We start from the raw sequence: 27269 nt of genomic DNA, 5'->3' as shown, positions 1-27269 counted from the left end.
CTGTCAGGACACATACCTAGGTTGCAGTTCAGTCCTGAGCTGGGGAGCATAAGCAATGACAGAGCAATTGATGCATTTGAAAAACAATCGAAATGCAAAGGAGACCCTGTTCGTGGCCTGATTATCTGCTTAGTTATCTTTGTTACATATAAAACTTCAAAGAAGCTGGAGTTACCTGCCCTTCCTATTACCAATTTCTTTCTTTTTTACAATTCTCATATGGTTCAACACTACCTTGTGCTGTCGTTCACTGAACAACCGACTATTCATTGAGTAGCTACCCTGCTTCAGGCATCACCTGGAGCAAAACAGACAAATCCTTGCCTTCATGAGGCTTCTTACACCCTAGCACATTTTTATGGATTTCTGAGTACATGTCATGTTTCTTCTAGCACATTCTCATTTCCGGGAGGACCAAATCTGGGTCTAGGGGCTCCTGCTCCACAGCTTCGACCTGTGTGCATTTTCCCAAATAGCTCAAAATAATTGTTTGGGTCTTCAGTTAGCTGTATTTAAGAGATAACATCTTGTAAAACATTATTTGTTATCAAGCAAAGTAACAACTTCTCTTTTCCCAGCTTAAGAAAAGATATTGCATTTACCTTCCATTTTAATGATTTCCCCCAAAACAAACATTTAATGTTACTAATCTTTAACTCTTATTAGGAAAAAAACCCCAAACCTAAGATTTATTTTAAGCGTTGCAGTAACTCACAGTTACAATGATGACAGTTAACCACTTTCAGCTTTTGCATAAATTCTTCTTCTGTTGTTTTTTTTCCTCCCGTATCTTTATTCCTTCTCATAAAAGAAATAAACTACAGTGATACAGTCACATTTTATGTAAAGATTAAACCTACAAAACAGGTGGACTACGGCTTTGCTGCTTTAAATGTCACGCTTCATCTCTTCTTTTTACGGAACTCTTCTGCTTTCACTAAATGTCAGAGGGGATTTTAGCATAAAACACCAAGAATCTGGCTCTGGTGAGTGGCTCGAGTCAGGAGCCTTTGGTGACACTCTCAAATTCTGTGCCCATCCTTCCTCGCCCAGCCAGTTCCTAACACTGCCTCCACCAAAAAAGAACGTTGTTAACAGTTCTCAGCAAAATAAAAATAAGCACAACTTCTACACCTTGTGACATTTAGTACCTTTTTTTAAAATTTTATTTATTTATTTTTAGAGAGGGAAGAGAGGGAGGGGGGGAGAGAGAGAGAGAGAGAGAGAAACATCAATGTATGGTTGCTGGGGGTCATGGCCTGCAACCCAGGCATGTACCCTGGCTGGGAATCGAACCTGCGACACTTTGGTTCGCAGCCCACACTCAATCCACTGAGCTACGCCAGCCAGGGCTTTAGTGCCTTTTTTTTTAATGGAGGAAAAGACAGTAAGACTTCCCAGAAATTAAAAAAAAAAAAGCTGACAAGTCTAAATGAGAACCAAGTATGCCAGTAATGGGGCCTTCTGTTTTTGATAGCTTTCAATGCCGTGTTTAGCATCTAGTTAGCACTACTCTTTCCTGAATGCTAAGAACAAACCCAGCTTAAGTTTTGTTTCTTCATCTGTCCCTCTCTCTCCTTTCCTCTAAGTACAAGAGAACACTGCTGGTGGTTTAAGAACTGATCGATGTGGCTCTCAAACAGCTATTTATGCACCCTTCTCTGGCTTTGGTGGTCCTCCCACCGATGAAAATAGTCTCTTCGTCTATGGTAACTAACCCTGCCTCTGGTGAAAACGCTGCAGTGCGGCTGAGAGGCTCATGTCAAGTCTGTAAATCATGCATTAGGGACGCCCTTGCTGCACTTCAGCTGGAAAGCAGAGGTTTATTCCTGTCCAAGTCCACACCTTGGCTCACCAGCGAGAGGGTGGAGCTTTCCACAGTGCCTTGGCCATCTGGATTCATCAGCATTGTAAGCCAGCACCTGTGCTTCCATGATCAGGAAAGTAACGATATACTCCCCTTGAAACAACAACAACGCTCATCCCTTTTATAATACTTTTAAACTATTTCTGAATAAAGATTCTGATCTCAAACTCCTCACAGATCCACCCCCTGGTATTGTTTATTTACTCCTGGGTTATGGTGCGAGAAAGTCTAGGAGCTGGGTCAAATGTGACCCATATAACATACTCTTAACATCAGAGTGTCATCACCCGTCAGAACTTCATCAGCCCTTTCAGAATTCAGTCACTCAGAAAATGTTTGAGAAGCGAAGACATGAATATCGTTTCTCCTCAAACCAATGCCACTGCATGGGAGGTAAAGGTAAGGGACCTGAAAGGAGACACAGAGCTGGATGGATGACCCTTGGCTCTCTCTGAATACCCTTGCGAGTGCAGCAGCCCCGCAGTGACACCACAGGGGCAGAGGGGCCCAGGACCTGACATGGAGGGAGGTAAAACTAGAAACACAGAGATGGAAAGAATGACACAGATCTTGCATGTGGCGTACTCACAGGATGAAAGGTGGGCAGGAGTGAACTTGCAGAATTGGAAGGAGGTGATGTCAGCTGTCACAGACTGTGTTTTTATGGCTCACCTTGCCCCTTCTCCTTTCTCTGAACGCACGCTAATCCCAGAGCTTGATCACCGCAGGTCCTCAAATCCACACGCCCCCTCTCCGTCACTGCTGTCGCTGCCCCTGTCCACGCCAGCAACACCCTTCTTCCGGACTGTCCGATGCATTTGATTCCTTGTTTCCCCAGCCCTGCATCCACCCTCCTGTAATGTATCCTCCATTTGTGAAAATGACCTTTCTGGGACAACAATTGGATCACATCAGCCAAATTTATTCTCTGGCTCCATCGTGCCCACACATGGCACCTAACCCTGTGCCCAGAGCCAGTCGGAGCCCTTCCTCACGGGGCCACTTCTGCTGCTCCAGCCTCCCCCGAGATCCCTCATCTAGGGCTGTGGCGCAGGCAGCAAGGCGCAGCGGTCCAGGGCCTAAACTCAGCCCCACAGCCTGCTTTCAGTCCTCCCCCCACAGTTCTCCTGGACAAGTGATTTAACTACAGCGATTCAGCGTATTCATCTATAAAATGTTAGGAGGATAAAGTGAGAATATATTTAAAGTGCAGCTGGTACATAGTGAGAGCTATGTCGGTGTTTATTAAATATAAGGAAAAATAATTCTCTGGATTGCCACATCCTCCCCTCCCCTGTGAATTGATACCTTCAGGTTCTTAAATCCTTTTGGGGTGGGGTGGGGGGATTGGGGCTCTTTCCCTTGGTCAATCATTCTTCTTCCTTCTGGGTGTAGCTAAATTGTCAGGTCCTCTGTGAAGCCTTTCTACTAGACTGTACTCTTTCCCCTGTTCAAACTTCATTGTGTTATCATTTGTATCAGTTTCCTATGGCTGCTGTGACAAGTTACCGCAGCCTGGGTGGCTTAAAAGCACAGAAATGTGCCATCTCACGCAGCTGGAGGCTAGACGTCTGAAATCACAGGGCTGGACCCAAGGGCTGGACCCCAGGCCTGCCCCCTTCCAGAGGCTCTTAGGGGAAAGCCTGTTCCTTGCCTCGCCGTCCATCACATTCCTGGGTTTGTAGCAAAGCTCTCTAATCTCTGCCTCTGTGATAACACTGCTGCCTCCTCCTCTGGCTGTGCCATGTCTCTCATAAAGACACTTGTGACTGTTCTGAGGGCCCAACCTGATAATCCAAGATCCTCATGCCACCTCCAGTTCCTCAACTTGACACGTCCACAAGACCCTTGGAAACCATATAAAGTGACATTTACAGGTCCCAGGGGTTAGCGCCGGCTATCTCTGGATGACACTTTTCAGCTACTGCATAGCTCTTTGCATATAGGTTGGTCTTTTCACCTTTGAATGGCAAGGGTCTGCCTACCTCGGTGTAAGTACATAATGACTAATCGAAACCTGAAATACATGCAGAGGTACACCAGCACGGGGTACAGCTCCACCACTGCCCACGTGCATCTGTGTTCCGTCTTTGCTAAGGCTTGATTCCCCTGGGCCAGAGCTATCTCTTTGCGTGCTAATTTGTGGTAGGAAGGAAGTTTCACTCATCACTTGGATCGATTTCTAGGTCAGAGTTATTGAGCCAAGGGGACCTTCATCTTCAGGCCGCCTCCTCTGAGCTACAGTGAGGCGACGTGACCGAGAACTCTGTTCCTTCCAACCGTGGGGCAGAGGCGGTGGAAAAGGTGGAGGAGCGCTGGCAGCTGCAAGGTGACTTTCACGGAATGTGCGAATGCCGAGTGGTGAAGTGATAAGCGTGAACTGCAATAAGAGTGCTGTCATCGGTTTGCCCGAGCTGGTTTGTTGCCATTCCTTGACCATGTAATTTAAACAGTTTCCTTCGTACCTTACATTCCTAAATTCATGGCTGTTGCTTAACTATTTTCCCATCTTGAGTCACTTGGTATTCAACATAGGCATTTCTCTGAGAGGAGTCTTGGTTCTTTTCCAGCATTCTTAAGTCACAGTTCCCTTCATCACCAGAGGAAGTTGCTCCAGCTACCACTTACCTGGAAAGACAACCCCGTAGCTACACTACTGTTTTTCTTAGCTACTGGAAACCTTTCTCAGTGAAAGAGGAAAAAAATACATACTTGCAATACAAAAAATAAACAAGTAGATTACTTTGCACAATTAATCCTTGAAATGGTAAACTGTTTGCTGTTTATAACTGCTTACTTCTATGTCATCTTACCACCTTTGTGCTGGTTAGAGTCCGCCCCCCCCCCCCCGGCCAATCAGAGTTAAAGAACGATAGAGCCCCCAAATTCACCCAAGGTTTGCCAATGTATGCGCTGTATTCTGAAACTTCTAGGGTTTGAGAAATTTCTCTCATTAACATATGAATCCATCTGTAATAAAACACAATTGTTAGAATCAGTTCAGGTAGTGTGGCTGGCCTGAAGCTCAGCTAACATCGTGGCCTGGCACCTGCCAGAGGCTGGTTGGACTCCTGTAGCCTGTCCGACAAAACCACTCACCTCCTAAAATCACCTGGAGCAGCACCCTCCCTCCAGTGCTGCTCGGGTTGCTGTCTTTCATATAGGTCATACTTCTTCCTACCCATGGAACTTTGCACATGCTGTTCCCTCTGTGTAGAATGCTTGTCCCTCCTCTTCTTGATTAAATTCTATTCATCCTTTGGATTTAGTTTGGGTGTTGCTCTCTCTGGAAAGCTTCCCCAGACTAGGTTAGATTCACCTAAGTACTTGAGACCACTGGCAGTTTTCATTGCATTTGTGTGATCATGTGATTGAAGCCTGCTTCCTCCACCAGGACGTACAAAGCTCTGTGAGGGCAGGGGTAAGTCAGCTTTCAGTACCACTATATCACCAGCCCACATCACTATTGCTGGAACACAGTAAGCATGTGGTGAATATTTAAATGTTCAATGAATATGCAGTAGCATCTCCTGCTAGCTCTACCTGTCACTGGATTACTAGGCAAATTACTTAACTTCACAGGGCCCTACTTTCCTCGATAAAAAAAAATGCCTCTTCCAGTCCCCAAATTCTAGGATATTTATGATTCCTGTCTTCAGCCTATAAGATTGATTAGACTACAGCTAGAAAGCTGACACTATCTGTTATCTGCTTGCCACATATCTCCTCACGTGGAGAAACCTTATGCTAAGGAAGAAATTGGAATTACCCTTACGTATCTTTACTTCTTTCCCTAATGCCGCTGTTTCCTTCTGGCTTCCTTCGCCTGCCATTTAAAATACTGCCAAGGGTCCCTTAACTGGTTGGTGGTTTTGTGTTCAGCCCCTCCCCTCCTAGTCTGCCTGCAAAGCTGCCAGTAGAACTGGGCCTGCAATGCTGGCCTGGTGATGGCACCCCTCTGCTTGAACACTTCCAGGGACTCCCACGCCATGCCTGGGACAAAACTCTCCTCTTGCAAAGCTGCCCTTCCCCCATTTCTGCATCACTGCCAGCCCTCTCCTTGAGAACTTACACTCCACTCAGAACCGTTCAGGGGGCCCAACTGCACACTGTTCTTTCAAGTCCCCTGCCTTTGCAGTAGTTCTCTTGGCCTGGAAAACTGTTCTCCGCTCCTGTACTTGCAAAGTCCCACACGTCCTTTAGGCTCAGCTCAAACATCATTTGAAGGTGGCACCTGCCTTGACCAAACCCCCACTTTTCTGGCTGAATTTGTCACTTACTTACTGCCTGTGTTCCTACAGAACACTTTGTCCAAGCCATTTCTATAACACTCAGTGAGCTGTATTTCTTTGCACAGAGATACTTGGGTTAACAGCGTGGGCCTCAATTGCAGACAGACCTGAGGTTGAAACCCACATCCAAAACTTACTGTGGACTTGGAAATTATTCTGAGTATTAGTTGCCTAATATTGGAACGGGGAGACATTACGCCTAATTCATTGGGCTGTTGTAATTGTGGATCAAATGAGATACTGTGATTAATGCGTTAGTATAATGCCTGGCCAATAATGCTCAATAACTCACAGTAATTGTTATTGGCTTGTAAATGTGTTGATTGCAAAGACCCAGATCTATGTCCGCCTTTCTACCCCGGTGTCGGGCACATCATGGATGCTCTCAGTGAATGTTTCTTCAAATGCGTGATTGCGATAGTATTCCTGATGTATTTCTTTGAAGGAAGGCTAGAGGCTTATTCATTTAGGGAATTTCACTGAAGTGTCAGAAATGCTACTGATCTCATGACAGATTCCAAATCCCATTTATCTTTCCTTTTGCTGAACTAGCCTTGAACTTACATGGGTATCACAGTTTGGGAACAAACTTGAGTTTTAAGCATTAGCGTTTTCTGCAAAATTCTCCTTCTCTCTTCACACTTTTAGCCTCCACTGTAAGCACATCCCGTTCCGGCCTTTACATAAGCCCACCTGCACACAGGTCACATCCTTCTTTCTCATGTGAGTGAGGCCAGTAGCTGCATGTGCGCAGGACTAACGCTAACCACTGTCCTATGCGCTTTAGGTGTTTCAAGTCCTCTGGGCGACTCGTAACCTGACTGGTTATAGCCATCGCGAACTCGAGCTTAGGGCGCTGGCCACGCCGCTGCGTTGCCCCTAACAAGAGCCTAATTCCTGGAAGGCGAGGTCATGGCCCACTTCCTCTGCATCACTGTGTCCGCAGTCTCCGTGAGCTCTGCGGCCCAGGGCACTTCCGCCTCGGTCCACGCATTTACCTGCCCCTTGGGGGGCACAGGGAAGACTAAGTTCACACCCAACACTCCCCGAGACTCCCTGGGAGATTTAAAGCCTCACAAACCTCAGCACATCAAACTTTCCTACTGTAATTTCTCTTCCGTGTTCCCCGATGACTCACTCCTTCTAGGGTCTAACCATGTAAGGCTGAGAAACAGCTTTGCTCCCTTCAAGTCAGCAAGGGCAGGTCATCCTCTCTCCCGGACTAGCCGAAGGTCCAGGGGTGGCCTTGGATGCTTGTCCCCGTAGGCGACCGCACCCTGCCCACGAGGGGACGGCCTCCCGCTCTCCCCGCCGAGACGCCGCGGAGGCGCAGACGTCTCGCGCCCTCCTTCCAGGAGCCGCCAGGGCTGCAGCTCTTTGTCACGGCCACACCGGAAACCGAAACCGCCCCGATCGATCGTGGGGCGCTCGCCGAGGGTCCCACGCTCGGGGCGGGGCCGCGGGGCCCGTCCTCCTCCCCAGGGGAGCGCGTGAGGACCGGGCGGGGCCGCCGTCCCTTCCGGGGAGCGGTGGCCACCGCCGCGTCTGCTGGGCGGCTTCCCACCCCGCCCCCCGCAGCTCTGGGTGACGCCGCTCCAATAACAGCTCGCGGGGAGCCGCAGCCCGAGCTCAGCCGGCGCCGGGCACCCCTCCTGACAGCCCGGCCGCCCCGCCGCCACCATGAGGGCTGAGGGGGACGGCGGCCTGGAGCGCTTCTCCAGCCCGGGCAAGGGCCGGGGGCTGCGGGCCCTGCGGCCCTTCCAGGTGGGCGACCTGCTCTTCTCCTGCCCGGCCTACGCCTTCGTGCTCACGGTCAACGAGCGGGGCAACCACTGCGAGCACTGCTTCGCCAGGTAGGCGGTGGGCGGGCGGGAGCAGGGGGCGCCGCGCGGCGGCCGGGACCGCGGCGGCAGGAAGTGCGCGCGGCGCGCGGGGTCCTAGCGCCGGCCTCTTCGGTGGTGGCCCCCGCGGCGGGTGCGGCGGGCGGGGAAAATCGTTTTAATCCCACTCTGGGCCACGCCATGTGCAGTAGGAAGCCGAGGCCACGTTGGCGCCGCACGCCCTTTACCGCACGTTTTCAGAGTTGCTTACGCGGGATGTGCCAAGCTGGGAGGGCAGGGTACTGCCCTCAAGCGTGGGCTCGGAGCCAGCCTTGTTCCACATATGGTCACGCGCTGCCCTCTAGGTGCACTGCCAGCGGGGCCCCAGGTCCGGGCAGCCATAGTCTGTCATCTTTAACTTGTGCTTCTTGCGGTGTGTTCTGTTCCCCACAGCCCAGCTCTGCCACAGACTTGCCATTTCCTCCACGGAACTTAATGACACTATTTCATGTAAAGTGCACGGCCCCTCTTCCTTCTCAATCTCTGCACTTGGTGTTTGGGGAGAAGCTAGAGGGGCACTGATCGCATACCTGGGATTCCGAGGGACTGCACTGATGGGACACATGTAGCCCTGGTTTGGGACTGGGAAGAAGACATGGTCACCGGGGGGATTAGGCAAAACGTGTGGTTGAAAATGGCATTTAATTGTAGCATGTCATATGCACACATATTCACATACACCCGCTCATCATTATACCCTCAAGCCGGTTTCAGGCCAGAGGGGCACCTTAGAAACCACCCATACAACACCTTCTCTACCGTTTTACAGGCAAGGGAACTACTGCCCACAGAGGAAGTGTGGCTGTGTGCAGATTGTCACACCTATGCTTAAGGGAATGAAATCTATTCTTTTCAGTTCTGCCCATCCCCTCCCTGGTTGGTGCTCAGGAAAATTAGCGAGGCAGGAAGTGGCTAGGAGTCGAGTCTGTGCCTGGCCTTCCACTGCTCTCTGAGAAATGGGCCCTACTGTCCTTTCTTTGAACCTCAGTTTCTTCATCCTTTTTTTTAAGATTTTATTTATTTACTTTTAGGGAATGGGGAAAGGAGGTAGAGAAACATCAATGTGTGGGAGGGAGACACATCTATCAGTTACCTCTCGTGTGCCCCCAACTGGCGGCCTGGCTGCTGCAACCCAGGTGTGTGCCCTGACTGGGAATTGAACAGGCGACCTTTCATTGCACAGACCAGCACTCAATCCACTGAGCTGCACCAGCGAGGGCTCTTCATCTTTGAAATGGTGATTCTTGGGAGAGATTAAGTGAACCTGAGTTACTGTGGGTCCCCTTCGAGTTCAGGTCTCAAGTCCAACATTTACTGAAGTACTCAATCTCTGAGACCTGCGCACCTTATTCCACATTAAGACATAGTAAAAGAAGGGACAAAAGCTAAATACTATAATAATCTTGGCCAGACTCCCTACCAGAGCTGTCTTCCGCTTGGGGGAACCTGGAAAGAACTAGACGCAGAATCATGCCGTGGGCAGCTTAAGGGCTGTATGTGATGTGTCTCTTTGAATTGGTGAGCCAAGAGCTAAAGGGTCATGGTACCACTTTGCGACGTTTGAGTGAAGTGAGCACTGGGTTTTCCCAAAGTTAAAAAGGCTGCTGTGACTGGTCCCCTTGATCTTCTGAGCCTTGCTGTGGCTCAGAGTCTGATGCAGGGTGGGCATCTGGAGTGGCAGGAGCAAAGCATGGTCATCTACCACAGAAGGAGCCCCCCTTGGCTTCATTAGGGATCCTGGTGGTCCTCGGTGTGAGTGAAGACCGGAGTGCCAGGCACATAGTAGGTACTCAGCTAGCAGTTACCAGTCCACTCCTCAAATGAATTAAAGATCAAATCCGTCTGGGTTCAGAAGGGAGAAGCAGAGCTGAGAGCTGCTTTTCTTTATTTGTGAGTCTCCTAACTGTATCTACCCCACGCACCCCCAACCTTTAGAACAGTTGTGTACATTCAATGGCAACTTTGCATATGTGACAAAGCTTGCCCCCAGCCCCCCCCCTTTTCGGAATGACGCCTATCAGTGTCACCGGGGCTGCCACACGCATTAGGGTGGTTCTAGGCACCTCCCCCACCTGCTCTGTTGACTTAGGTGAACTGTCAACACCCACAGGTCATGTCCTCTCATTTGAAGTCAACTAAAATAACACTCAAGAAATCATGATACCGTGACACCGACGACATTAGGAATACGTTGGTAATCCACTCTATGAGTTCCGTTAAGTCTGATTAGTTTAGAGTGAGTGATTAGACCCTTCTCGTAGATTTAACACCATTTCCCCTGTCAACTGTTCGTATGCGACTGACGACAAGCCAGTGTGTGCGCCTGTCCTAGAGGAGCATGTGTTATGTCTTCACGGTGCCTCCCAGGGGTAGGAGCCGAATTCTCAAACATGGAAGCATACAGGGCAAGATGCACCCCTCCCTCTCTCCCCCAAAAAGTACTCCTTATCCTTTCTTGTGTCAGAAGTTTCAAGTCAACAATATCGCTTCGGTAAATGAGCCACTAGAGATTTCCCCTGTCGTATTAATTGTATGAGGGTTTAACTTATTTTGAAGGAAAATAAGTGATTTCTTCAGGAATAATGATGTTTTATGGCTGAAAAAAAAGGGAAGTTTCATAGGTCACCATGGAATGGAGTTATTACTGTCAGGACAATTCAGACAATTTTAAATTTGTATCGCATTTCCTCAGACTTGGTAGGTGACACTTGCGAAGATGTGTGCCTTGCCTCAGCAGCTGGAAGGCAGCTTCTAAAAATGTGTCTCCGGATCGGCAGCTCTCCTCATCTGACCTCTCAGACACATTTTATGTACGTACACACTCAGGCGCAATCACGTGTTCTTGGCCTTGGGCCAACTTTTTGTGCAGGTTGGTTTACGTCATAGTTCCAACTTAGTATTTGACACATTTTAACACTTGGCATTGTCTGTCTCAGAAGGAAAAATTCGCTGTAACGGAGTGTTCCATCTGAATATTCATTCTGTGAGCAGCTCCTCAGGTGGGCGGCTGCTCCCCTCTTGATCTTTTATTCTTTGGCTCATGGGGCACTTCAGGGCAAGAATATTGTCTTTTTGTTGTCGTTGATAGATCTTAATTTATTTATTTTTAGAGAGAGGACGGGAGGGAGAAGGAGATGGAGAGAAACATCAATGTGTGGTTGCCTTGCACATGCCCCCTACTGGGGACCCCGTGGCCCACAACCCAGGCATGTGTCCTGACTGGGAATCGAACCAGTGACCCGTTGGTTCGCAGGCTGGTGCCCAGTCCACTGAGCCACACCAGCCAGGGCAAGAATATTGTCTGTTTGTCGGTTTGTTCAGAGTATGGAGGGAAAGTAGGAAGGCCCACTTAGCTTCCTTGAAATAGAGTTGTTGGAGCCCAGTTTCAAGGAGTTTATACTATGGCCAGCTCACTCAGAGGGGTGGTTTTAGCTTAAAATGTTTGCATGGCTAACACATTCTGATGGAGATGTCTTATTTCAGCAGTTATAAAGACGTAAGGTCCCCCAGATTGATCTGGTGGCAGGATTCATCTCCTCTTCCTCACTGTTTGACCAAACTGCCAGAGCCATCTCAGTTGCTCCGCCCATCAGGAGGGGCCTGGTCCCCAGGGCTGCTGTGGTTCCCCTTGTTCCGGGAACATTTTCTGAGAGTGGGAGAGTCTCAAAGGGGAGAAATGGCTTCCCATGTTCTTAGATTATCTTGCTTTCTGAATGAAAATTGGACACTGGCTCTCACAGAGAAATCCCCCCTTCTTCTTACATGCATTTCTGTAAACATAGCACGATTCAAAAATCAGACCAAAAAATACAGACATCAGATTTCTTCTAAAAATTTACCATTAATGCATGCACAATCCAGCCATCTGTGTGTCAGGTGAGATATTGTGTTGTCACCTTCAACATGTCGACATTTCAAGTTTTCCTTTCATTTCGAGACTGCGAAGAAGGGCCTTCGGTTTGAATCCTGGCTTCGTCCCTTCCTGGCGGCTTGGTTTGGCTCCTAGCAAACTAGTTAACCTCTCTGAACTCCCAGGTTCCTCCGTCTGTACGACCTGCACGTTAACACCCACCCACTGAGCTGGTCCTCAGACTGTGGAAGTCGAGCGCTCAGCACAGCCCTCACCCGTAGGAAGCTGTCGCAGTTGGCCCGGTGTCTGGCTTGTGCTGGTTGGATGCGCTCTGCTGCTAAATGTTAACTAGTCTGATAACATATGGCAATGCCAGGGACTTTCTTAGGGTGCTGGGACTGGGGTGGGGGTACTGGGGAGGAAATACCGGGAACGGCTGGCCAGCGGAGTCTCCATTCAGGTGGTCCACTGGCCTGGAGCCAAAAGCAGCAGCTCTCCTCCTTGGGTCCCCCCAGAAAAATGATGGGTGTCTGGGGTCGGTTTTCAGTGTTTTTCAAAACCTAATAGGAATGAAATAATAAACCTATACAGGTAAAACTTTTTTTTTTTAAAAAAAGAGCCTTTTCTAGCTTCAAAGGCCTTAGGTACTTTAGTACTCTTTTACTATGACATTAGACAAATATTTGAAAAGATACATGGAGGAAAACAGAATTTTCTCCATAGCAGAGGTACCAAGGCTCCTCTCTGCTGTCCCCTCTGAGACTTCAGAGTGCCCAGCGCTGTTACACGTGTAGATTTCACACGCAGGGAACATCGTTTCTGTTACAGCGTATAGGGGGGCTCAGTGGCCAAGCCGCCCATTTGGAAACGAGTTGAGATGAAAGGGACAGAGCAACAGCGGGGTATCTTGAAGTGAATTTCAAACCCTGGTGAGTTAAAACCACCATCTAACACCTTTCCCTCCCCAAAGCAATTGCACAGAATCCTCACAATCAAAAAAAATCTGAGGATCCATATACAGTGACATTCCTTTAAATCACATTGCTCTTTGCAGCTCGTAAAGTATTTCCAGACCCATTCTTATTTCAATTCTCTCAAGGATAGCTGGGAGAGAGGGGGCCTCATCTTGTTTTATGCAGGAAGAAACTGAGAGTTGGGCAGGTGAAGCTGTGTCCTTGAATCTCACCTGTCTTTTGTCATGTATTGTCACGCGCCTTCTCAGGAGCCTTCCAATGCTCCTTCTAAGAGCACCAGTGGATGGAGCCCTGTCTCCCCACTCTGAGCGCAAGCTGCCTCCCTCTGCCCGCTTGGGCCTGAATCTCCTGTGCATTTCACACTGGGCCACCAGGACTTCATTCACCTCTGGTTTCTCCTTGAATGAAATGCAGTAGTTATCACCTCCTTTCTTTTGCGCCCCCCTCCCTCAATAGGTGATTCAACAAACTAGTGCATTATTTTTAGAAGTTTAACAAATAAATTGATTCAGCGGTCTTGGACCTTCAAGACATCTTGTAGCTGATGCTGTTTTGGGTTCAGAGATATTTGGATTACAGTGCTTTGGAATTTGCCTAAGAGCTACATAGATTTTTTTTTGCATGTGCTGATTATTATGTAATAAAACGCAACAAGAACACCAGGCCGTGGTCCTTTTGTCTGTCGTCTTAGTTTTCAGACCTACATGCTGAGTTTGTTTCTGTGCTCTCGGGGGCAGCATCAGAAGGGGACCCTTCTTTTTCTTAAACACAGCCATTCCCCAGAACCTTGCTCTGTGCAGAGTTCATCAGCGAGGTTAGGAAATAGAGTTTATGATGCAGCTGTTCTAGGAGCTCCCCGCCTGGCGTTTCTGCGGGAAAAGCAGATTGCACACTGTCTCCCGGGAGGTTCTTTAAAAATGCTAAGAAATGCCTTAAATTTCTTTGGAAAGGTCTGGGGTTCAGTGCTATAGTTTAGCAGCGACTGGGTTTTGGGAGAGCACAGAACTGGGGAGAACCTGGGGCAGCAAAGTTGTCTGTTTTGGAACCTCAAACAGAGAATCACGGAGACAGGTTCTATTTGCTTCGGTGTTTTAGGCTTACCTCGTTCGCCTTAGGTTAATCTCCCCTTGCTTTTCCTTGTCCATATGAAGACAATATGAAATCATCACAATTTCATGCCCCTTTATTTCTGCTTCCCAAGAAGGCAGTCAGTAATGATAACTAGTTATATTCCTGGAGTCAATAACTGAAGTCACTCCCCCCACCACGTGAGCACACGCATGCACACACACACACACACACACACACACACACACACACCTTTTTTGTGGACCTCAGGTGTAGAGTGAGTGAGGTGTTCATATTTTTCAGTTCCGGGCATGCTCTCACCTGGTCTGTGCAAGGCCAATTTGATTGAAGAGACTTTCTCCCGTTGCTGATCCCTTATTGCCATTTCCTGCCCCTCTCACAGACAGCCCCGCGCTGGGCTCGCCTGCATGTCTCTGAACGGGAGTGTATGTCCCAGTCATCACCAGGGAGCAGGGCAGACCTGGACCCGGGTACCTTGGTTGTACTTGACCAGATTCAAACTCTGAGCCTTCTTCTGGTCAGCCCGGCAGCTCCGTGGCTTTCCGCAGTAGTTCCTAGAAGGGAAGCCACTCTGCCCCTGACCCCTTAACCCTGGAGAGTGGCCGATTCTGGGACCAGAGGCCCCTCTCCCCTCTCAAGGGCCTTGCATTACCAGTCTCTGTATATCAACTTTCCCACCCACATTCCCAACCACCCTCTCATCTTTGGACCTCTAGCAGATCTGTGGTAGTTTAGGGTGCAGTCCTCCAGCAGGGAGCTGACTGAAATAACTGCCTTTTTAGGGGTCGAACCCATGACCTTGGCCTCATTAGCACTTGTGCGCTGACCAGTCACAAAGCCACTCACCTCACTTTGTGTAACTTCTGCGGACTCTGCTCCTCCCACCCTCAGCAGCCCTTTTCAATGGCATAGGCGTTCCCCCCAACACAATAGGATAGAAGGGAATCCGGTCTCTTCAAGGCTTCTCTGAAGGACAGAAATATGCAATTTAGCAGGAAAATAATGCCAAAAAGTCTTGAGAGCTCAGAAAACAGCTTATCTTCCTAGTTCATGCATTTGCTGAGAATCCAGCCACGTCTCTCAGATTCTTCTTCAATCAGAAATTTAAAAATAGTATGGAGCTCCTTAGTGTGTGCCAATTTATTAGCATAACATCTGGTGACTCTTATACATGAAGTGGAAGGTTTAAGTGATTAAGTGGCAATATTGATGGATATTATTAAAATGGATTAGGTTAGCTTTTACAGGAAGGAGTGGATCTGAGAATGCATTATCCTTGATACATCTGTAGTCCCTAGAAGCCGAAGCTCTCCATAGTAGCTGAGACACTGGTGTGTGTCCACATGGGCACTAGGGTGTACAGGCATGTCCGTGCCCACAGGATTCAGAATGCCCGCCCAGAAGAAAGAAGGACCACTCACCCAAGAAGCCAATTTCACACCAGGGGGAGGGAGGTGGCGAGAAAATCTGGCTGACTAACGACATGCAGTTTTTCATCTTAGCCCAGTAAAAATATCAGGGATTTGATGTCCCGGCTCTTGAGAGGAGCTGTACCACAATCTGTGACAAAGTGAAAAGAACTTGGGCTTTCTCACTTCAGTCTGTGTGGGTACCAGAAAGTGCTCTTCAGGGCCCCGGGCTCACATTCTGCTGATTTCCCTCACCGCGGTGATGTTTGTGCAGGAAACACGTGCCCTGTACCACGTGCAGAACCTCTTCCCCGCCAGTCACACAAGTACATGCTAGACTTGGAACCGTAGAACCAGCTCAAAACCGTCCTGTCCCAGGGGTCCCCAACCTCCAGGCCTCGGAACAGTGCCGGCCTGGGCCTGTTAGGAACCTGGCTGGACGGCAGGGGAGCTTGAATGTGATGCGTCTGAATCATTTGGAAAACATCCTCCCACCCCCGGTGCATGGAAAAATTGTCTTCCACGACACCTGTCTGTGGCGCCAAAAAAGTTGGGGACTCCTGTCCTATCCCATTTGAGGAGACGCTTAACCGCTTTTCAGATACAACAGGTCATTCAGCGAAAGCATGCACCAGAGGAGGGCACTTTGACCTCCAGCTGTACCCAGCTGGCACCAAAGTCTAGCCCCTGCCCCCAGGACCAAAGGACTGGGACATAACCAGAGCTTGAGCACCGGAACGCTTTCAGAAGCCAGAAAAATCTGGTGCGGATGCCCCTTTACCATCAATAGCCAAGTTCCAAGGTCCTCCCATGAACACTTGCCCTGCCAGCACTTCTGTATACCTGTCCCCCACCCCTTAAAGCCCTAAAACCTAGTCCAGCGAGCAAGACGGATCTGAGGCTCCTTTATGTCACCCATCTTCTCGGTTGGCACCTTCTCGGCCAATAAACTTTTCTTACTCCAAACCCTGACGTTCTGAGTTTCGGCCTTTCAGAGTGCCGGGCACACAAACTTTGCTTCGGTGACAGAGTGCCGACTGCTGTTCACAGTGGTGGCTTCAGATGTTCCCCGAACCTCAACAGTAAGGCGTTTACTTGTGAGCCGATGGTCAGCTTCCTGAGTATGTGTGTGTGTGTGTGTGTGTGTGTGTGTGTGTGTGTGTGTGTTTAATGTACACAACCAGTGTTTATTTGGCGGAGCACTTGCAGGGTTCTGAATCCCTGGGAGGCAACTGTGAAGAAAGGATACAAATCCGGAACACTGCAGAGCTAATATCCGAAGAGGTTTTCTTCGCCTTTATTTTGCCCGCAGTGCCTTGAACTTGGTATGGTTTCAGCAAATGGTGTGTTGAATGAAGACAGTAAGGTTTGGGGTTGAGTATTTTCTTCTATTTTGTTGAAACCCGGTGATCCATGCATGTCATAAAGAAAATTTGGTCAACCAAAATGTTTCACCACACACTCCAGTTCGTGACTGGCAAAGAAAGGGAGAAGTTTGACCAGATAGTATTTAGGTCTCCTGAACCTGCAACCACCCCGTATTGTAGTAAAAGACCAACAGTTTGAGGTAGACAGTTTTTAGGAGTTAATGAAATTTACTCTCCACGTACACCTGAGAAAATATTTCTAAATGTCACCCTTAAAGGCCTTTAGGGTTTTTTCACCTTAGAAACTTTAAAGCTCACACGGTAGTAGGGACTTAGAAACACTCTGCTTATTTCCTTCACTCTTTCATTGATTCGGGCACGTGTGCAGACCTTCCAAAACACCTCGCTACTAGACCTTTTCTCGGTACAGGAGGGGGAGAAAGAAGTCCAGCTCCCCCTTCTCTTCCTGTGAACCTCCAGAGGCGGCCCTGACGGAACTGTGGGGTCAGGGCTGCCTGACGGGGGCCCCCAGGACTGGGCGGTGATGTTTCAGTCCAACTTGCTCTGCAGCGTTGGTTTTGCTCCAGCAGTCCCGAGTTGCACACGCACACACATGTGCACACACATGCATCTGGCCAAGTCCCCCGTTTATCCCTCTTTGCCCAAATGGCTCTCAGGTGCTGAGAAGTCCATCCTGATTTCTGCAGGCTGGATCAACTCCCTTCGCCTTTGCTCCCATAGCTCCTTGTGCACCCGGCCTTCCTCACACTTGCTCCCAGAGCACAGGAACCACTCTGACCTCATCTTTGTAGCCCGGGCACTTAGCCCGCGGCCTGGCACTCTCTGACCTGAGTCAATATTGATTAAGCAAATAGTCTCATTTGTGTAACTGATTTTACCAGTGGCTCTCTGGACAGGCCTTGTCATCTACCTGCATAGACAACTCTGTTCATTCTTGGAATTGAATCCTCGTGGATACGTGCAGAACCCTTTGCTGATTCCCGTTTTCTGTAGGATGGAATCTTGACTGCTCCAGTCCTCCCTGTTCAGTGCCCTCCCCGTCCTACCCAGTGTGACCCCTCCCTGCTGTTTACTTCGACCCCGAACGTAACCCGGGTGGTCCTTGCAGTGTCCCACAAAGCTGCCCTGTCACTCTTCATTCCTCCTGTCCACCTGTAGCCTACACGGCTTTCCTCTGCGTTATTCCCTTCCCCAGCCCCATCCCAGGGAAGGCCTGATACCCCAGGTCTGTTCATCCTCAAGAGACACCCAACTCAACTTACATCTCTATCCCGAAGCTTCCCCTTACGTGTTTAAGCCCACACATCTCTTCACTTTACTCAGCTGCGACTTTCTATCTGCACATATCGGTGGCAGTTTACTGTAGTATTTGTGTTTGCCGAACACCCCGCTGCCCCAGGCACTGCGTTCCAGCCTGGGGGTCCAGAGGTCACTGGGATGACGTTCCCTGGATGTGCCCTTTGTCTGTGTCTTGAATGAGCTCAGTCCTAGGAGCAGCTTCCTTCTCTCAGTTCGGTGTCATCTGAAAGCAGAGTCATCTTGCCCGATATGTATGTTAATCACTGTCATGAAGGCAGGGCTTATTTCCTCAGAAAGCCCAATTTTGATAAAAATATCATTCCTCCAGAGCTTGGCACAATACTTCACACATAGAAAATGATACTCTTGGGATAGAAACTTCTTGGCTCAGGTAGATTAACCTACTTCTTCCCTGCCTCATGTGCTAAGTGATCTGTATTCAGAAATGCAAATGAAATCATTAGGGATTGAAAGACAAATGTCTGCTTTTCCACAATGGGTTGGCCGCCAGAACACAGGTGTCGTGAAACCCACCAGCTCAAAGCCAAAGTGGGAAAGCAAAGACTCATATCAATATCATCATCATTGGATGATTAGATTCTGCCAAGTCTCCCACTCTGGCCATCTGGTCTACCGGTGTGGTAGGATCAACAAAAGAACCATTGGAAAATTTGAGGAGGCTGCTGAGGTGGGGGAGCGCTCCTTCACGTGTGCCTGGGGCTCGGATAAGCTGGAAGCCGGACGTGAGTGTGGTGTCACCATTGATACCTCCCTGTGGACATTTGAGACCAGCAAGTATTATGTGACCATCATTGATGCCCCAGGACACAAAGACTTAGGCAAAAACACGATGACAGGCACATCTCAGGATGACTGTGCTGTCCTGATTGTTGCTGCTGGTGCTGGTGAATTCGAAGTAGGCATCGCCAGGAATGGGTAGATCCATTGCTTGCCCTCTGGTTGACACACTGGGTGTGAAACAACTGATTGTCGGTGCTGTGGATTCCACTGAGCCGCCCTACAGCCTGAAGAGATACAAGGAAATTGTTAATGAAGTCAGCACCTACAATAAGAAAAGTGGCTACAACCCTGACGCAGTAGCATTTGTGCCAATTCCTGGTTGGAATGGCAATGACGTGCTGGAGCTGAGCGCTGACGTGCCTTGGTTCAAGGGATGGAAAGTCGCTCAGAAAGATGGCGATGCCAGTGGGACCACGCTGCTTGAGGCCCTGGATTGTATCCTGCCACCAATACGTGCAACTGGCAAGCCCCTGCGTCTGCCCCTCCAGGATGTCTGTAAAAGTGGTGGTATCGGTACTGTCCCTGTGGGCCGAATGGAGACAGGTGTCCTCAGACCAGGCGTGGCGATCACCTTCGCTCCAGATGACAGTACAACTGAAGTCAAGTCTGTTGCATGCACCCTGCAGCTTTGAGTGAAGCTCTTCCTGTGGACAACGTGGGCTTCAATGTCAAGAACGTGTCTCTCGAAGGTATTCGTCGTGGCAGTGTGAATGGGGACAGCAAAAATGCCCCACCAATGGAAGCAGCTGGCTTCACAGCTCAAGTAGTTATCCCGAGCCATCCAGGCCACGTCAGTGCTGGCCACGCACCCGTGCTGGGTTGTCACACAGCTCATGTTGCTGCAGATTGGCTGAGATGAAGCAGACAGTTGGTTGTTGTTCTGGGGAAAAGCTGGGAGATGACCCCGAGGGTCTAAAACCCACAATGCCACCACGTCAGTGTGGTTCCTGGCAAGCTGGTGTGTGTTGAGAGCTCCCTTGACTGTCCTCCTCGGTCGCTTTGCTGTTTGTGACAGGAGGCAGACAGTTGCTGTGGGTGACATCAAAGCAGTGGACAAGAAGGCAGCTGGAGCTGGCAAAGTCACCAGGTCTTCCCAGAAAGCTCAGAAGGCTAAATGAATATTAGCCCCAACACCTGACACCCCAATCTTAATCAGTGGTGGAAGAACGGTCTCAGAACTGTTTGTCTCGACTGGCCATTTAAGTTTAATAGTAAAACACTGGTTAATGATTACAATGCATCGTTAAAGCTTCAGAAGGAAAGAAGAGAGTTCTGTGGACCGTTTGGGGTTTTTTTTGTGTGTGGCAGTTTATAAGTTATTAGTTGGTAAAATCAGTACTTTTTAATGAAAACAGCTTGACCAAAAATCTGTCAAAGAATTTTAAGACCATTATTCAGGACAGCTCGCCTGTTTCTTGGGCAAAGAGTTAATACTCATGTTTGGCTGCGGAAGGCCTGACCATATTCTGGAGCTCACACTTCACATTGGGTTTTAAAAAGCATTTTTACATATTTTCTCCTACTTTGTGGTCAGAGTGTTGAAGTGAGGAGTACTATTAGGGGCATTTTAAGTTTTTAAATAGTTAAATTTATGTGACTTCGGTTTTGTCCTTTTCCTTGTTATTGAATCACCGGGGGAACCTAATATTATTGGTATTCATCACAAAGCACAGGTGACAACGTCTCCGTGCGTGGCCCCTTTAGAAGCAATGGTGCGTGGCACGTTCTGCCTGTTCCTGTACAAGAGAACTGGGTTCAGGAGAAAGGCATTTGTTGTTTCTCTCCTTTCGACTTTCCAATCGGTAGGAAACGTCCTTCTGATTTCACACAAAAGTTAAGGAAGAAAGTGTTTCCAGAGGCAAATGTTAAACTTTAAAGAGCATACACCCGATCTTCGGGCAGGCTCGAGACGTTCGGGTTGCACAGGTCCCACAAGACGAGGCGTGCGTGCAGGTGTCATCCGGTGGCTGAGAGCATCCTTCAGCGGTCCCTGGAGGCCTTCCGTTTTTCTCTTCTATGTGTAGGCTTCGAGCATTTTCTCTGCAAGGCGAAGGTGAACGCCATGTCAACCAGAGCCTACATTAAAACAAATCCTAAATCAGCGTCGCCATTCTTTTTCCCTTTCTGAGCTTGACTCAACTAGTGAGGTGTGGAGTCACACATGTAATATTTTTTATGTGGATGGAGGAGTAATTGACAAACACAACTGTGCCCGTTTAGAGTGCAGAGTGTGGTGGTTTTGTATACAAATGCACCGTGGAATGATGACTGAGATCCAGATAATTAACACAGCACCACACAGAGTTAACTTTTCCGTGTGTATGGTGAGAATGCTTAAGATCCACCCCCAGCACCTGTCAAATACACAATACTTTATTATTCACTCTAGTCACCATGCTGAACGTTAAAACCTCAGGATTTATAACTAAAAATGTGTATCTTTGACCTACATCCCTCCAGCACCCCTGCCCCCACCCCCAGTTTTATCATTTTATGGCAAGGCCAACCATTCATTGCCGGGACCACCAAGGCCAGCTTTCTCCTTGTAAATCTAGCTTCTATTCCAATAGTTGGAGAAACCTATTATTTGCTCCCTGGCTGCCCTAAATATTTCCTGCCTCCCCTGGAGGCCCCAGGGCTCCAACGTTTAACAAGCCCGAGAACAAAGGCAGGTGCGAAGGGGAGGGTGCAGCCAGGCTCTGGGAAGAAGTTCCCCCCTGCCCATGGGTCCCGGTTCACTGCTACATTGTGGATTAAAGTGATATGGAGCATCTTTCACTGTTACACAAAAACCCAGAGCCTTCGTATTATCCTTGTCCCCTGACTAGGGTTATAATAGGGTTCCATGACAATTCCTCCAATTTTTATTTCCCTCAAATAAAAATTTGCTGGTGTAACCACTCTCTCTGGGTGGGAGGCTAACTTTGTGTCTGATTGTCTTGTTTCAACCCACGGCGAAGTGATATTGCGCCGCTGGACTTTTTTCCTTTTCTCTTTTCCGCCTGGCCGGGGCTGTCTCTGTTAGGCGGCGCACACTTGCCACTTCTTCTGTCGGCGTTAGTTAAAAGTAATTGTTATTGCAAACCCCCTCCGTGCCGGAATCATTTTCTTTCATGGTGAAACCCACCAAGCGTTCGCTTCAGTAGCAGAAAGTAGGGAGCTCACAGGATCAAACCCTTTTCATCTAGACCAACAGCACCCCCGGCGACACATTAACTAGCAGGAGTTGTTAATTACATCTCTAACTTGTTGATCTTCGTGGCTTCCGAATTTTAAAAGCAAGAAAATTAATCACTGCGTGTGTCTCCTCCCGTAAGAAATGACAGGCGCGTGTCTTCTAAGTTCTGTTCCCGTCACTAATAATCAAATCCCTGCATTTTTCCTGTAGCATTTCTTTCTTCCCTTTGTGAATTTCTTAAGTTCAAAGAGCCCTTCCATTCACAGCAGGGTAAATGTTTGCCCATAAAACAAAGGCTTTAGAAACATAAATCCTCTAAATATGAGTCTGAGTGAGGGCACACCGAAGATATTTCCGTGGTTGACTTCACTTTAAAAAAGAAAAAAGTGAAGGCTCATTAAAAGTGTAGTCCCAGGCAATGTCAACTTGTATTTTCTCATCTAATTTTTATAACAAACCTGTGAGGCAGAGGCTCTGTCTTTACAGTGGAGAAAACAGGTTCAGAAAGGATTAGCAATTTTCCCAAACTCACCTGGAACCTCGAGCACCCGAAGGGGAAAGGGATTTGCTGTCCACTCTCAGCAACTGGTTGCTTTTTCTCCTTCTGCACTCAGGGGGCAGCCTGGCTCCCGGGGATCTAAGCACGTTCACAGATAACCAGGTAGCTGACGCCAGAGGCAAAAAGGTGGGATTTCAGCCTAAATTGTGAAGTGGGTGGCAGAGGGAGGTGGACAGAAAGCCGAGGCTGTCTCTTCAAAACTCCTTTCTGGCTTCTGGAATATTATCTTGCCGTGGCTCAAACACACGGTGTCCGCCACCTTATTCTCCCGAACAGCCATCATCAAGGGAGCCAAACCACCCAATATTCCACCCGGTGCATGCCATTCACTGCTAAGACAGGTTACATTGTAGAAACAAAAAAATCTGCATTGCGGGGAAGGATGCTTCAACATGTCAACAAATTCTGCCCTCGAAAAGCACTCCAGCCCAATGGATGACCGTGGGCCTAGGCACTCTGGGAGCACATTAGAATCTCGTGGGGGAGCTTTCTAAAGATCCCCACACAGACGGATCACATGGGAACGGCTGGGCCCTACCCCAGCCCCGAGGGGCAAGGGCCGCCGAGGGTGAGACACTCGGAGAGGTTACTCGAGACTCACCCTTCACTCTCTTTGAGTTCCACTCCTTTGGGGTTGTTTCATCAGTTTACATTTCGGTTCATTCCTGCCAATGACCTTTAGGGAACTCTCTCCGAGGAGAATTCTATTTTCTTTGTTTTGCAGTCTTCCCCCAAACCTAGATAATTCTGATCACGTTACATGGCAAATGAAAGATTTACGGCTGTGTCTTCTGTAGGAACAGAGTTTATGCCAAATGCCTTGCATACGCCTCCACTGAAAGTAGATACCCCGTATGGAGTTTCTCTCTGGCTAAACTTCTCAGTCAGCAGTAGTCAAACACTGGGTCTCTTTCTCTCTCCTCCTTCCTCGCCCCAGCACATGCACATACAATGCAGGTACCAGCTCAGCACATTTTAGTTTGAGTCTCAACCAGTGGACTTATGAAAAGTTGACCTCTTTCCCTGGCTGTGAACAGAACCAAAGCATGCGATGTGTCGGGATAATTTCAACAGTGATCCCCCGCCAACCCCACCTCACTTCACCTGGAACTGCGCATACCAAAGCAGATCAGAGTAGACTCCTTTGCTGTCCACTATCAGTAACTGGTTACTTTTTCTCCTTCTGCACTCCGGAGGCAGCCTGGCTCCCGGGGATCTAAGAACATTCACAGATAACCAGGTAGTTGACGGCAGAAGCAAACGTACAGTGAAGTCAGCCTGACAGCGTCAGTGTTCTGTCACCCAGTTCTCGGAGGACCTGAGCTGGTGTGGACTCACCCAGTGGCTGTCTGAGGAACACTTAGACGCACCACACATACTGAGTGACAGGCACTGAGTGACAGGCAGGGACCTTCTTTGCACTAACTACAGAATCAGTCCTTATTTTATTCCAGCCCATGCCAAGTGAAATCAATTCCCATGTCACAGTCAAGGGACCCTCTTTGTGAAAGTGCTCCCTCCCCAAATCTCATTTTGCAAAATGATCCTGGATGCTTCCCTTTGCATCTTTGAAGTAACATCCGGGGGATACCATTGGAGCTGGGACATAATGCGGACCAGAGGAAAGAATGCCTTTACTCATGCTTTGTTACTGCTGTTGGCTCATCCGAACACATCAAACACATAGGTTGATTTTGCTTTATGTAGTATGTGCTCCTGGATAATTGTCAGACTACTCAAGGAAAGATATTTGTGCATGATGAAGACAAAATGTGCACCTAGATGTTTAAATTCGGATTCTGCTGCCTACTCGTGAATGACCTCATTGGGGTGGATGTTTCTTCACCTTTGGGATCCTCCTTATCTTCATTTGAAAATTAGGAATCTTCTTCATGGAGCTGATGGGATCATTAAGATAGACCAGCCATTTTCAGACTTTTTGGTCTTGGATCCTTCTCTGTACTCTTAAAATTTGAGAGTGCCAAAGAGCTTTTGCTCACATGGGTTATATTTATCAATATTTACCATATTTGAAATGAAAACTGAGAAAAGTATGTCCTTCATTTAGATAACAACCATTACTGTTGACAGCTTTTGAGAACTATTTTCCAAAACAAAAGAATTAGTGAATAGTGGTATTGTTTTACAATTTTGCAAATCTCTTTAATGTCTAGATTTCCAGAAGACAGCTGGATTTACAAATATGCTTCCGAATGCAGTCTGGGGCATTACGTAGTTTGGGCTGAAGTGTACGGAGAGAGTCCGCCCTCAGTTAGATATGTAATTGGAAAGGCAGGGGTATTTTAATAGCCTTATCAGTTAATTGTGGCTTTCCTTGATTCAGCACCAAAACTCAGCTGGTGGTATTATCTCAGGGGTTAGTTGTCGTGTGCATCCTGAAGCCAAGTCTGTTAACTGTATGCACTCTGCCACATTAAAATCCCCTCGTCTGTCTGGTACTTTGAATGACTCTGGGGTGTGCCTAAACATCAGACACTGGACATTTAGAAAATATTGGTTCACGAAAGTAGACAGCCCTCCTAAAAGGTGACTCACTTCATGAAACCAGATGGAAGCAGTCACAACTGTAATCTCATCAGGTCAGAGGCCGTCAAGCTCAGGATGGCAGACACATGTTTTCCAAAATTCTAGTTTCTGCTGGAAAGCCCCATTTTTATCAGCAGCAACAAATATTGCCAATTGTCTTCCTGGAAGTGATAGGCTCACTTCATTCATTTAAATAGCAGATCTTCCAGATACTCAAGTTTGAGTAACCACAGTTGGTCTAAAGTTGTTCTTTCTAGAAAAAAAAATGCAAGAAAAAGCAGCCCATCCTGTTTGCAACTGCAGGGATCCCACAGGCTTTTCCCGGAGGCAGCCATCGTGCTGTGCGTTCTGCTGGTCCCCTAACAGCATATCTCAAAGATACATAGTGGAGAGTCGAGATGGGATAAAATTAATATTGTTACTGCTTCCTCCAGGGACATCCTGAGGGAAGCTGGCTTTGCCCCCTTTGCTCTGGGAGCGTGAAGTGGAGACGACAATGACCCCTGGGGTAGTTTGGTGCCGCTGATTCGATTTGTACCGAGACCCAGGTCAAGGCTGTAGTATTATTTCAAAAATGGTTTTGACCCCCCCAGCTCCCTGAAAGGGTGTCTGGGACCCCAGAGGTCTGCAGACCACAATTGGAGGACCGTTGGGATCCTTAGTGGAAGTGACGTACCTTATTGTCGACACGTAAAAGTTAGCCTTTTCCTTTGTGGTTTGTGGCTGTGGACGTGGTGACTGGATGTGCTGAGAAGCCTGGCCTTTGGGCAAGTTATGATTTCGATGGCACCCCGTGGAGTTCCTCCCTTGGTCACCAGAGCCCCACTGGCTTTTCCCTCCCTGGGATGGTACCTTGAAGCTGCAAGAAGCTCAGAGTCAGAGACTGCAGCTCTTCTAGCCTGCAAACAAGGCTTGTTTCGTGTTAATGTTACTGCTGGCTCTGTAAAACCTATGGAATCCTTGATTTCTGTACGGCATAGAGTTCATAAAGATATTTTGTGATAATTTCCTAATCTTTCCTTTCAGGGCATTTTCAGAGGCTCTTCTGCAGCTTTGGGTTCAGGAGCCCTTGAAATTTGGCAGAATTTTCCGTTGTTTCCTGGGGGTGGGCAGAAGGCGGGTTGGTGGGAAGAGTGAGCAGCTCCAGTCAAACTTACAGAGATCCTGGGGCCCCTCCCTCGCGTAAACGAACACTAACAAATGACTTCGGACATTTTTACGGGGTGGCATCGACCCGCCCCTTCTCCATTTGCAAGCACACTTCTTTTTGGGAAGAACTTTGGCAGTTCCCTCCCTGGCCTTGCCCGTCTTTCCTCTCCCTCCCCTCGGCATTTCTTCAGGGCCCTCATCACCGAGCACTTGCTTACCTGCCCCTTTGGGGCTGTTTCTAAGGGCGCCTCTGTCCTCTGTCCCTAGTTGGAAAGTGCAGGTGAGCAAGGAACACGCGTCTCATTGGCTTTACATTCCCAGGAGCAAAGTCAGAGGTTGGAACTCTTCAGTTAGCGCCTTGGGGGTATTTCAGGCCAGAGAATGAATACACCCGGCTGCATCCGTGGGTGGGTTCCTTTGGGAACTGTTGAGACGTGCGAACCCGGAACGTTTATTTATGCCCCGGCCGCAAGATGTGCTTTCCTCCCACCGGTTCCTCGGGCAGCTCCTCGGAATCCAAGTGCTGTCACGAAAACGGCGAGGCGGCCCATTCTGTGCCAACAGTAGCATTTTTGGCACGCGTTCTGGATTCCGTGGGCGTAGTGTGGGGACTACCACTGGCTGACAAGGACCGAAGGAAGCTTCTGCAGTGTGATTCTGTGCACATGCTAAAACACCAGCTCCCCCGGGGGCTGCAGGGAGGGGGCGACGAGGTGGCTCTGCTCAGCGCGGCTCCCCTGGCCGTGGCAGGAGGCCCGCATGGTGTAGGCAGAGCCACAGGTCAGCAAGCCGGCTTCAGGGCCGTGCCTGAGAATTAGACAGGACGCTCCACAGACCGTGGTCTGATTGAAATGACGTGGTTGTTCCCCACCTCCAAGCAATCTTTTAAGGGTTCTGTCATGTGTGGTTCAATTCGGCAGCTTCACGGTTTTTCAAAAAGCCGTGGCTTAGCTAACAGCACAAACACACACACACGTAACAGTCAGA

The 27269-nt window shown here is 48.6% G+C and overlaps 1 protein-coding gene across 2 annotated transcripts in view; it reads left to right on the top strand.

Annotated features, from left to right (window-relative positions):
- The first annotated feature begins 7362 nt into the window (after nt 1-7362).
- Nucleotides 7363-27269, top strand: part of SMYD2 (SET and MYND domain containing 2) — a 50418-nt gene continuing 30511 nt past the window's right edge. Inside the window, exon 1 of one of the 2 annotated variants that reach the window (XM_045838725.1) lies at nt 7363-8012. In XM_045838725.1, coding sequence (XP_045694681.1) covers nt 7840-8012 — 173 coding nt within the window. In that variant the 5' untranslated portion in view covers nt 7363-7839. The remainder of the gene's footprint in view (nt 8013-27269) is intronic. The other variant, XM_045838726.1, reaches the window with a different exon arrangement.

Source organism: Phyllostomus hastatus, unplaced genomic scaffold (genome assembly GCF_019186645.2).
Source record: "Phyllostomus hastatus isolate PE091 unplaced genomic scaffold, TTU_PhHast_1.1 phas_contig_283, whole genome shotgun sequence".
Classification (NCBI taxonomy): domain Eukaryota; kingdom Metazoa; phylum Chordata; class Mammalia; order Chiroptera; family Phyllostomidae; genus Phyllostomus; species Phyllostomus hastatus.
This window is presented reverse-complemented; position numbering and strand designations above follow the sequence as displayed.